Here is a 12,637-nt window from a genome sequence, read left to right on the forward strand (position 1 = left end):
AAATGTGCATAAATCCGCAGATGAAAATAGTCCCTTACCAGTGCACTATTTACAACTGTTTGAGAAACATTTGCTAAGAACTACAGTGCCCAGCTGTTTGAGGAAATAATTTAGCTTTTTTTGAAAATGAAAGTCTATATTTGTGACCCACTTTTGAAGATTTACATCTTCATTAGAAATCAATGGCATTGACTCTGAGAGCCAGAGAGGGAGAAGGAAGATTAAAAAGTATTGAGAGATGGCCTAATGTTGGTTTTAGTTCTTTCACGGGATTCAATGAAAGTGCAAAAAATGTGGAATATCACAAAGCTTATCTTTTAATTATAGTGTGTGACTGTCAATACTAACCTTTACCAAGCAAATTTGAACAATTTTCAGCATTTGTAGAGAGATGAGCTGATTTGTTCTCTTCTACAGTTTGAGTGACTCATGGCACAGATTTGCAGTAAGCAAGGAAACGTTGAATCAGTTGTGAATTAATCAATGCAGAGAAATATTGTGTCTGTAATGAAGTTATTAATGATTTTTTTAAGTCAGTTGGATATGAATTGCTGATGATAAAGATTATTGCATGTGACCTTGCCCCGGCCTTGTGGAGCGCATGCCTGCGTGTACGTGCCTGATCCTCTGCTGACCTCACGCCCTCCTCTCCCGTCTTTCTCAGATGTGAACGAGTGCGAGATGAGCTTGGCGCTGTGCAGGGAGGCCCTGTGTGAGAACTTCGATGGCAGCTTCCTGTGCATCTGCCCCAACGACAATGAGGAATTTGATCCCATCACCAGCCAGTGCCGCTCCCTGGGTAATAGAGCAGGGCTAGCACTCACAGTGACTCACATGACTTAATTCTCCATCCCATCATTGGGAGACGAAGTTTTCCCTGATTTAATGAGCCGTCTCTCATTATCCAAACAACAAGGGTGATGAGGTGGACATGACTTACTCCACGTCTCTTAGTGTATCTTTTGACCTGGCTGTTTCCATTTGTTTTATAGGCCAGGACTATGGTTGGGTGGGTTGCCTACAAAAATTTGTATTAGCCTAATCCCTCAAATGACTGATGAAGTAACTCCTCCAGTAGAGCCAAGTAAATACCCTAAGGGCCTAGTTACTACAAACCCATTTCCTCACCAAGACAAACAGGGATAAGGTGTAGCTATTGGCCATTAGCGCTAAAGACACATTGCTCTCTTCCGTGCTAAAATGATCTTGAGTGCAGAGGTTACAGATATGCAATGCACTGCAATTTCAGAAGTACAGAAAAGGCCTTTTGAGTCATGGAAATACCATCACCTCTTCAGCTAGATAGGCGTATGTGTACACAAATTGGCCGTATTTACATTATTAAGCGGCGCGCCCTCAGCGGGGATGTTTTTTCTTCTGCCTGGGCACTAAACCCCAGCTATGCCTTTGTGTACCTTTTTGCCACATTCCACTGTTTGCTTTTGACGTGTGTTAATCAATCATGTGAGAGCGAATGGTGTGTTGACTCACATGCCAGTGTTTCCATTTGGCTAAGCCGGCAGCTTAACGGTGAAATGCCTGAGCCCATGCCTTTGGACAAATGAGCAGGCTCAGCAGTGGCAGGAAAGGGTAATGCACTACCTGCTGGAGGAGGAAGAGCAGTGTTACTGTGGGACTGAAGTGTAGCATCTACTGTATGTACAGGGGAGCCCACTTCAGTAGGGAGTTTTGAAATCAAGCAGTTCCGCAAGTGAGCATTTGCCCTCGTGAAAATCCCGTCACAGGTGCTTTTCTGTAGCTAACCGTGACCTCTGACCTCCCCAGGCCTAAAGACGTGCTTTCTTTCTTCACCTACAGCTGATATGACACCGAAACCTGCCGCTGAAGTCCCTTCGTCCACTCCATCAGCCGAGGAGAGGAAAGAGTGCTACTACAACTTGAACGTCGCCAACTTCTGCGACAACGTCTTGTCTCGGAACACCACCAAGCAGGAGTGCTGCTGCACGGTGGGGGCGGGCTGGGGGGACAACTGCGAGATCCACGCCTGTCCTGTCCCAGGAAGAGGTACAAGAGGCTGATGTATCAGAAGAAAGTGGACTAAGGTTGTTCATTGCATGTCTTAATGTGTGATTGTGACACTTTTCACTTTCCAGATGATTATAACCAGTTGTGCCCTCATGGCAGTGGTTTATTACCGCAGCCTGCGTCCTCTACACAAGCTCTGGGAGAACAGCGTCCTTACATAGGTACTCTCACTCTCATACACACTAACTTATTTTATTGATATTCTTGTGCTTTTATTGCTTCCCGTCACACAAAACTTTACATTGGCACAGAAAGGTGTAGTGTCAGTTTTATTTCCACCTGCACACACTTTTAAGACAGACAGACATAATCCCTCATGACATTTATGAGTGTGTCTCTACAGCTAGCCAAAGCTTAATGAGATACCTGCATACACGACTAATTACTGTAACCATAGTGTGTCCTGACAGCTTCTTACGGGAATGGCGTTTCAAGCAGGAAAACAGTTTTAGGTTTTGCCTGTTGTTACTTTCCATCTCACTTAGTTAATACCAAGGTGTGAATCTCTCTCTCTCTCCCCTCAGATGCAAATGAGTGTGAGATGTTTGGATCAGACATTTGTAAGAATGGACAGTGTTCAAATCTCTTTTCTGGCTACACCTGCTACTGTCGCAGTGGCTTCTACTATGACAACATCCGGCTGGAGTGTGTGGGTAAGAGATGACGTCTATTGAAAATGTCCATATAACAATAACAGAGTAACTAACTGGGATGTTATTGTATTTCATCAAATTAAACCAGCTTCAAGATGATTGGTTGCACATGTCTCATGCCAGTGTTTTGGCTGCTCTTATGGAGACCACGTTTTCCCAAAATCATTGCTTTCAGCTTCCATCCATCCAGCATCCTCAACCAGTATGCCCCTCCAGCAATCCATCATTCTATACAGAGAATCTGATTCGCTGGCAAAAATGTATTGCAAAGGTCTTCAGAAGCTGCCAATCAATTTTCTTGATGATTAAAATGCTGGATTTTGCTTCTTGATCATTTCCACCACTTTTGAATGACAACTTCTTCATATTGTAACGTTTGTTTGCTGCTCTTTGTAAATGTGTTTATAGATTACGACGAGTGTGGGTTTGGAAGTGCCTGCGAGGATGGAGTGTGCGTGAACACAGCCGGGTCTTTCAACTGTTTCTGCAGTCCCCCATTAGTCCTAGACAGCACACGGCGGCGCTGCATCGGCGTCAACACCACAGAAGGTGTGACAGAATTTTACATTGACATGTTTCAGCCACAGAATTTGTACTTGCTTATACAACCATGATTCCAAAAAAGTTGGGACGCAGTTTAAAACGTTATGCAATGCAATCATGAATGCAGTCATTTGCAAACAAACTGTGTTGCCCAACAACAATTTCACAAAGTGTTCCTGAGCACATGCAGTAACATCCTTTATACATTAATGTGTTCACAAAGTGGTGAACCTCGCCCCATCCTTGCTCGTGAACGACTGAGCCTTTCCAGGATGCTCCTTTCATACCCAATCATGATACTATCACCTGTTAACAATGAGCCTGTTTACCTGAGGAACGTTGAAACAGGTGTTTTTGGGGCGTTCCACAACTTTCCCAGTCTTTTGTTGCTCCTGTCCCAACCAAAATCAAATAATTAATCAATGAATTAAGAAAATAATGTGCATATTAATCAGTTATGTAATATAATAATAATAATCATTAGTTGCAGCCCTGGTTTTGCAGAGCTACTTCCTGGTTCATCTTTGACCCATTGTGCTCAGACAGATTGTCCCAGGAGGGAAATTTGTTTTCATAATCTGCACAATGAAACAAATATGGTGGACATATTGGCAGGAGCTTTGGTACAACAAAGAGTGCTCTGAGTTTACAGAGTTTCTGGACATCAGTGGTGTGTTGGTCAAAGTTTACTGTCGATAATAAGATGTGTGAAGCCCATTCAGCTGTTTTGCCGATGGAGGTGGAACTCAGTCCAGTCCTTTCAGTTGCAAGCATTCAGTTTTCAGTTCATGACGATTGCAATGGACAGTTTGGGCGCCTTCGCTTTTCTTTTCACTACCTCAGAATGAGATTTAGGTCATGCAGACAGCTGTATCTTTATGGTTTTTTCACAGTCTCTTTGTGAATCTCTCCTCCTTGTACGTCCCAGAAACTCTAGAGCCTGATCACGATGTGCACATGGATATTTGCTGGCAGCGTCTGGAGGGGGACAACATGTGTTCGCAGCCCCTCCAGGGACGCAGAACTACATACACTGAATGCTGCTGCCTGTACGGCATCGCCTGGAGTGGACAGTGTGCCTTCTGTCCCAGGAGAGACTCTGGTGAGTAGCAGGATGCATGTAACTGTTTAATAACTCCTGTCTTTATATGAACACATAAGCAGTTATTGATATAACTCCGCACTGTGCTGCTGTATTCAGAGGACTACGCAATAATGTGCAACCTGGCTCGGAGAGGAGGTTCAGACAGTCTGCGAGAGCGGCCAGGATATGAGTATGGTCTCGAGGGGCCGGAGGATCCTGTGGAGCCTTTTGCTCCTCCATACTTTGACAGTTATGGCAACCAAGCGGGACCCTATGACATTCCTGAGAGCATTCCTCTCTTCACTGACAATGACTACAGCGTTCAACAGCCGCCTGTCCGTGTCCCCATCGTACGACCTCAGGAGCACCAGCCACAGCCAGTGGATCCCTATGCTGGTGGGTAAATGCATCCCTCTTAGACAAAGATGCACTAGAAGTGTTTTCATTGTATATAATATATGTATACTATATGCTATAATGCAGAGGTAAATAAAATGTGGGTAAATAATGTGCCTCAGCTACTGACAATCATTATGTTAAACAATGACTACTATTTCTTCTCTAAAGACAAAGGCTGCTCATAGCTGACCAGTGATTGGCAAAGTCATCAAACTCAGCAACAGCAGCAATAGAATAACAGAAGATTAACATTAAATGAAGTATGAAGTATTACCTCTACCTTAAAGCGGCTATAATTGTTTTTTTGATTAAAGTATCATATGCCATATAACCAGAAACATGACTCACAATGTAAGCTAACGTCGCTCTGTGACTGTTAGATGTGTAAATAAGCAAATGTTTGCTACCAAGTTTGCCATTTGAGCTTAAAGGTCAAGGTTGGTCAGTGTTGTGTTCACAACCCTGCCCCCTAGTGGCCATAAAATCAGTTATTCCATCAACATAAGTATTCCTTTCACACTTTTGCTGAGTAGTTCAGAAAAGTATTTTATAAGATTATTGTATTACAAATAAAACATGCTGTGAAATAATTAGTGACCTCAGTAAATGTGTTTTTTATACATCAAACTATAATAATAATAATAATAATGATAGTTATTTAAAAGAGATGTGCTGAGCTTAGATAGATTTAGCTTCGGCTAACTGAACTGGTTGTGTACTCTTCAGGAAGCCTCTGAGCACATGCAGTTCTTCATGAAGATTAAAGGCAGTGTAGAGTTCAAGGAAACCATCTACCACGAGTACGAATTAAGATAAGATAAAATAAGATAAGATATACTTTTATTGTCCCCGTGGGAAAATTTTTCCTGGACTCTGTCCAGCTGCAGTTTACAGGTGTAAACAGAAAAGAGAGAACCAAACAAGAAAGTATGACCAGAACAGAAAAGTAAAAAAACAGCAGCGACATACTTCACAGAAGTAAATATATATATGTATATAAACAAAAGTATATTAAAAATATGCAAATACACACACATGTATATATACATATATACACACATATGTATATACATACATACGTATACACACCTATATACAAGAGAGATATAAACAGATTATATTGCACGGATAGGAATTTATTGCACCATTTATCTTATTGCACTAAGAGGTACTGTTGGTTGTTTAGCAGTCTGATGGATGTTGGCAGGAATTAGTTTTTGTAGTGGTTCAGTCTGGTTCTGGGGACCCTGAGTCTCCTGCCGGATGGTAGAAGCTGGAACTCATGGTGTAAAATGTGAGTCGGGTCAGACACAATTTTCTGTGCCAGTCTGGTGACGGACTGCTCATAAAGCAACTGGAGGGGAGGATGATTCCTGACCCCTGTAATCTTCATGGCTCCTTGTTGAATGAAGAGAATAAGAGAACGAGGCTCATTTTAAATAACTAGATTTTTTTTTTTTTTTTTTTTTTTACATGTTTCTGTATCCAATCAGAGCGCTACGATGGCTTTGAGGGTCTCCGAGCAGAGGAATGTGGAATCCTGAACGGGTGTGAAAACGGCCGCTGCGTCCGTGTGCGAGAAGGTTACACCTGCGACTGCTTCGACGGTTACGAATTTGACCTGAGCAAGATGGCCTGTATAGGTGAGTTCTTTGCCCTGCGTCTTTTATATCTTTCTCAACAGACCACCCACATTTAGTTTTCCACATAAAAATGTTCAGGGACTTCCGAGAATAAATAGGGAATCAATCACTTCGTTTAATCTGGTTTCAAAATGTGGTGTTGAATCTTGAAATCAAACCGCAGTGAACTTCAGGTTTAAGCCTTCTGGAGCCAGGTTGGATTAATTTCAGTGAGGTAACTCACAGTGTGTGCTCAGGCTCAAGGAGAAGCTTTGAATTTAACAACCTTGCATTAAGTTATATTTCATGGGTAACTAATGAAAGCAGTGTACTCTTCAAAACCACTGTGTGTTACCCTTTGGCCTGAAATTCCCTTGTCACACTCTGCCAAGAGTGAGGAGGCCTTGAATCGTAGCCACTCAGTGTATTACATGAGATATTGTATCTTTTAAGTGTGCTTTGTTTGTTTTGTAGGAAAGTGAGACTGTCTTGTTGTAATGAAACGCTATGATTACAGTATTCTGTCTGCAAACATGCTTATCAGCTCCAAGGCCAGACATTTTCCCAAGGAAAGTGATTGAATTGCAACACTGTGGAAACATTTGGGAGCTTTGCAACTTGCGCCTTGCCTCCTTTTATAAATATCACCACTAGCGATTCCCCAGCAGAACATGACATAAACAGAAGGAGGGTCGTTTGAGATTGACTGCCATGAAATGACAATCAGACCTCCCATGCTGAACAGGGGGAAAGAAAAACCAGTTGAAGGCCAAAAGGAAACATAATCCGATGCATTGTTAATTTTTACCATCATTCTGAGCGGTGCAGCGCTCGAGATGGCCGGGAATTCAAGCTCACATCCTATTCAGCCGACACGCAACATGACTGCATGTTTGATTGAAGATATACAAGATGAGATATTATGCAACATATTATTGGGCTGAGCTAAAGCCTTTCAGCTCCAAATGGGAACTTTAGTGGAATGATTTAAACACATTTGTTTGTTGCCTGTGAGATAGTTTTCAATAAACTCACCTCCAGGTCCATTCAGGAGCTTTTGTTCATGTCACATGATCTTTTTCAGCACATGGCATGTGACCAGATAGGGGTGCAATTATTATAATGATTTTTCATAATCAATGAATCTGCCGATTATTTTCTTTATTAATTGTTTAGTCTAATTAAACATCTTGTTTTGTCTGACCGACAGTCCAAACACTTCTGATTAATTTTCTTCTGGTCAACTAATCCATTTATCAAGTAATTCCTGGAGCTCTACAGTTATAGCTGCTCAAATTTCCATTTTTCTCCGTACACTTTAAAGACTTTTATTCCATGCTAGATTAACAGTTGACTTTCACAGTCATTTATTGTTTTTCGAGTTTCGACTCCATCTGCTGATGAAGGTCTGAGATGTGATAGAGAGCTCCAAAACAGCTGCTAAATGAACCTTGAGGTGAGGTTGTTTTGTCAGCTGCTGTCTTCAAGGTCAAGAATGAGCTTTGAAATTCAAAGACTGGAAGAGAGGAAGGAGAGGAAAAAGGATGGGGAAAAAGAAAGGAAGGATGGAGGTAAAGAGAAGGAAGGAGAAAGACAGAGGGAGGAAGGACGGAGGGAGGTAGGGAGAAAGGAAGGAATAAAGGAGGGAGAGAGCAAGGAAAGAAGCAAATGTAAAGTGAGATGGAAGGAAGGAAGGAAGGAGGGAGGATGAAAGGAAGGAGGGAGGGAGGAAGGAAGGAAGCAAAGGTAAAGCGAAATGGAGGGAAGGAAGGAGAGAGGGAGAGAGAGGGTAATAAGGAAGAAGGGGGCAAGAGAGAAAGGATGAAAAGAGAAAGCAGGAGTGAGAAAGGAAGGAAGAAAGGAGGGAGTGGAGTGGAGGAAGGAAGCATAGGTAAAGTGAAATAGAGGTAAGGGAAAAGGAAGGAAGTAGAGAGAGAGAGGGAGGAATAAGGAGGAATGATGGAGAAGGAAAGGAAGGAGGGAGGAACAATGAAAGGAAGAAAATAAGAGGGAGGGAGAAAGGAAGGAAGACAAGAGGGAGGGAGAAACGATGGAAGCAAGGAAAGAAGATAAGGAGGGAGGAAGAAAGGAGGGAAGTAGTGTCAAAGTGAAATCAGAAGTCTGAATTACTTTGACATTCCAGTGTCCCTCCACAGATGTGGCGCAGGCAGCTGTTCCAGCTGTGAAATCTCCCCGCTGACTAACTCGTCCTGTCTCCTTTTCTTGCAGACATAAACGAGTGCGAGGACATCAGCGACAAGGTGCCCTTGTGTCAGAACGGGCGGTGCACCAACACGGAGGGGTCGTACAAGTGCACCTGTCTGCCGGGTTTCGTGGCCTCTGCCAAGCCGCACAAATGCATCCCGGCGATCCCAGAGTCCGAGCTCCGGGAGACGGGGAACTGACGCAGTGACTGTCGGAGCGCCGGCTTCTCCTGCTCCCTCTAAAAACCACCTTACACCCCTCTGCCCTTTTTCGGGGCCTGGCACTAAACCTCCAACAGCAACGCTGAGACGTCCAAACTCGTTTCCCCACATGACGCACGCACGCAGACACACACATACAAAAGCACACACACTTACATTCAGCACAGAACACATTCAGATCCCCCTCATACACACTCAAGAGGACCAGGAATTGTGCAGTGAATGTATTACATGGGATTTAGTACTCACCAGATATCCATTTGCCTTAAAGGGATTTTGTGGACTGATTTTTTTTTATTATTCAGTGACCCCAGGCAATTTGATATGCAGATATATTTTCCACATTATTTTCTCTGTCACTTTTTTTGTTGTGTTATTTATTTCATTTACATGACGGGCCTCTGCAAACTAAGAAAGCGACCTATTTCAGAGGGCACACTTGATTCCTCTTGTTTTATTCGTCTCACCAATTGACCTCAGACAGCACGGGAGATAATAAATGTCTTTTTTGGGGGGGGTTCTTTGGCAAAGAAGGAATGTCATAAGAATTCAGCCACTCATAAATCAGCTTGTGCTTCACTGTCAAACCCTCTCACCAATGTTATCTCGCTCCGTCATTGTTAGCATTGACCGTGGACTAAACGGATGCCAGGGCTGACAAACCGTCAGAAATTCAAGAGAGAACTTTTCCCACAACGGCTTTTCTTTCCCGTTCTTCAAGATTAACTAGGAGCTGAAGAATGTCTGGACCAAGAACCGGGAAGTCAACGTAGCCAAACTATGAAAAACCTGGAAAGACTGTAGATGTATATGATGATCTTTGTAATGTTTTTAAAAAAGGTGCAATAGGTATAACCTGCCTTCCTCTGTTTGACACCATTTTTACTATCTTAATGCCAGCAATGAAGTAGGAAAACATGGACTCAGTTGCTGCTCCCGATACTTTTTCTTTTTAACAGTATTAACTTGTTTTATACTTATCCTGTAAAAACCATATGTACCATGACTTTGCGACGTTTGATTCTAGGTTCTTCTGACACGACAGGAAGGTAAATTAGTTGAAATCATCCACAGATATCAGTACTTTATGCACCAGTGTCACACAGGCAAAAGGATTTTTACATTCACCTGCAACGCAATTATATCCCAGATCTCACATCAGACCATTCCCATGTGTGCATCTCTGAATGCATGTAAAAACAAAGGCTTCGTTGGAGAGGTTTGGTATATTTTGTACAGATCTAGTACTATGTATTATTTTTGTTACATATTCTCTTAATGCATCATAGCACAACCAATATTTTTTTTTGACATAAGGCATAAAATGTAAGAAAAATCTGGCATTATAGCTTTGTAGATTTATACATGTCTGTAAAAATGTTTTTTAAAGCATATCTTTTAATGTATGAGGAGAGTGGCTGACACTGTACCAGAGGAACTGTGTGTATACCCTGCCCTGTGGAGCAGAATATTGAAATATATTTTTTGGAAGTGGCAGCACTGTTCTATTCACAGACATTTTGTCTCTTCAAGTTCATTACAAAGACAATGCTTTTGAAATGCAAGCACCAACTTCTGTGCGTCACAACTTTATGGCTAAATCTTAGTATTTGTGAGCGTTATTTCTTTTATTCTCTGTTGGATCCACACGTCACGAATGTATCATGGACAGAATCGGCCTACTCATTCGGTTTTTCAGCTCCCACTCATCATCGTTTTTGTCTTTTATGTTCAGGTGTAAGAGAATAATGGCATTATTTGTCTGATGGACTGAGCTTCTCTCAAGAAATCTCAGCAGCGCAGAAACCTAAGTCTTATTCTAACTTTGGTCACTGACTAAAGCTGACGACTTACGCCCCTCACGTGCATTCATAACCTGTGAACCTGCAGGTGTACAGATGATGTGCTCTGCTTTGCTGTTAAAATAATTGCCTGAATCACCGGAAGTCTAACATTTAGGTCAAAGTTGGAATATTTAAAGTCTTTCAAAACCACAAATAACTTGAGATAAATGTCTTGTAAAGCTGTGGTCATTGGAAATATCATGCTCATTCATTTTGTTTACCTCTTGACTGTAATCACTATCAGTCATCAAAATAAAAACATAAAAAATACCTCTCTATCTATTTTTTTAGTTGTAATTTGTAGCATACTAAAGCATTCAATGTCATTTTTACACCATGTAGTGTTGTTCAACAGTTTGGTGCAGGTATGTACAGCACATGGAGTGCTGGCACATTATTGTGTAATATAGGTAGTCTGTATTATAAGGATTCAGATCCTTCAGTAAAGGTATTAATACTACAATGTAAAAATACTCTGTTACAAGTAGAAGTGTAGAACTATTTCCACCAAAGTATTTATTATGCAGAACGACACCTTTCAGAGTGTTATATTAGTAAATAGTAATCTTATTAAAGTATTATTTGGTACACTGGCATCTAAGCACGGTTTTGATGCTGCTGCTGGTCAAGGCAAAGCTAATTTTACACTAAATAAACTGTTGGGTTGTTTTAGTCTATCACAATGCAACAGTGTAAAATGTGAATCTGCAAGTAGTTATAGCTGCTCAACCAATGTAGTGCAGTAAAAAGTACAATATTTTCCTCTGAAATGTAGTGAAGTAGAAGCATTATGGGTACATCAAAACTGTAAAGATGTAATTAGACTTTATATCCACCATAGTCTTGTAAGTCTGGTCCCAAAGAGTTGCATTAACAAAATGTCACATTAAAGTTAAAGAGAAAGAAAGAAAAAAAAAGAAAGAAAGAAAGAAAGAAGGGCGCATTAAAATTATTTTTAATGCTATATCTCCCTCTAGTGGCCAAATAGAACAGCATATCACAGGCTCTGCTTTTCCAGTTCCTTTCCTTATTGGTTAACCGGGAACCGGGAGACGTTCCAGGAGGATTCTGGGAAAATGTGTTTATCCTGTAACAGCAAGCCCACATGAATAATACAGTGGAATACACTACCCAGAACGCACTTCGCTCCATACGTATGCGGTTGACACGAGCTGCGACCATGGATGTATAAAGAGCAACCTCTCGTGCTCTCGCCGTGTTGCTAATGTACATTTACTGAATATAAAGAAGGAAATTCGCGGCGACAGAGGCCGGTAGCAGTTTGTCAGCTGCTATTGTTTGGAATGCCGCCACTGGACGAGTGGATACTCGGTTAGAAAGCAGCAAGCTAGGATAAGCTAGGATAGATATGTTATTGATGAAAATGTCTTAATAGCTTGGCGACAATGTAACACATGTGTGATAATTTGATTTGGAACGGTGTGACATTCACTGTCAGCATCGCTTGTTTTGACAAACACTATTAAGAGCTGATACTTGGTGCTACTGCGTGAAGCTTTTTTAATACTAAATGTAGTTTTCTGTCCCAGATAGCACAGTCCCATCATCTAGATATCTCTCATTCACCAGCGATTACCAAAATATCAGACTTACCTGTCTTGGAAGGGGGTCTGGTCGTTTTATTGCAGGTTTTATTTACTAATGGCAAAGGAAAGATGTACAACACAATGGAACAAAACAGGGGACGCCTCAACGCTGCGAAACAGGAAAATCTGTCCCACCTCAGAAAAGACCCCATCCACTCCTTTGCCAAAGGACAGAAACAGTCAAACTGCCGGACACTTACCAGGAGGTGACACCCAGTCCTCAAATGGGACATGTGCTCAGTTTTCCGCCAAAGGGAATGTCAGAAGCGAGCCCCCAAGCAGGGTGGTGCTGCTGCTGGTGCTGGGGCTGTCTCTCTCCACACGCCTCTACAAGATCACAGAGCCCCCTCATGTGTGGTGAGTAGCCCTCCTCTGCATGCATTTTATTTATTTATTTGCTCATTCATGTCACT

The 12,637-nt window shown here is 41.9% G+C and overlaps 2 protein-coding genes across 2 annotated transcripts in view; both read left to right on the plus strand.

Moving 5' to 3' along the window:
- The window catches only part of LOC121618023 (latent-transforming growth factor beta-binding protein 2-like), an 84,073-nt gene extending 73,216 nt beyond the window's left edge, over nt 1-10,857 (plus strand). Inside the window, exons 33-41 of the mRNA XM_041953260.1 lie at nt 665-799; nt 1,819-2,025; nt 2,115-2,207; nt 2,571-2,699; nt 3,108-3,248; nt 4,171-4,344; nt 4,444-4,722; nt 6,219-6,368; nt 8,577-10,857. Coding sequence (XP_041809194.1) covers nt 665-799; nt 1,819-2,025; nt 2,115-2,207; nt 2,571-2,699; nt 3,108-3,248; nt 4,171-4,344; nt 4,444-4,722; nt 6,219-6,368; nt 8,577-8,752 — 1,484 coding nt within the window. The 3' untranslated portion in view covers nt 8,753-10,857. The remainder of the gene's footprint in view (nt 1-664; nt 800-1,818; nt 2,026-2,114; nt 2,208-2,570; nt 2,700-3,107; nt 3,249-4,170; nt 4,345-4,443; nt 4,723-6,218; nt 6,369-8,576) is intronic.
- Nucleotides 10,858-11,791: 934 nt separating this feature from the next.
- pomt2 (protein-O-mannosyltransferase 2) overlaps nt 11,792-12,637 on the plus strand; it is a 28,558-nt gene continuing 27,712 nt past the window's right edge. The window contains exon 1 of the mRNA XM_041954005.1: nt 11,792-12,581. Within this exon, the coding sequence (XP_041809939.1) occupies nt 12,280-12,581 (302 nt within the window). The 5' untranslated portion in view covers nt 11,792-12,279. The remainder of the gene's footprint in view (nt 12,582-12,637) is intronic.

This window comes from Chelmon rostratus, chromosome 15, assembly GCF_017976325.1.
Source record: "Chelmon rostratus isolate fCheRos1 chromosome 15, fCheRos1.pri, whole genome shotgun sequence".
In the NCBI taxonomy this organism is placed as follows: Eukaryota; Metazoa; Chordata; class Actinopteri; order Chaetodontiformes; family Chaetodontidae; genus Chelmon; species Chelmon rostratus.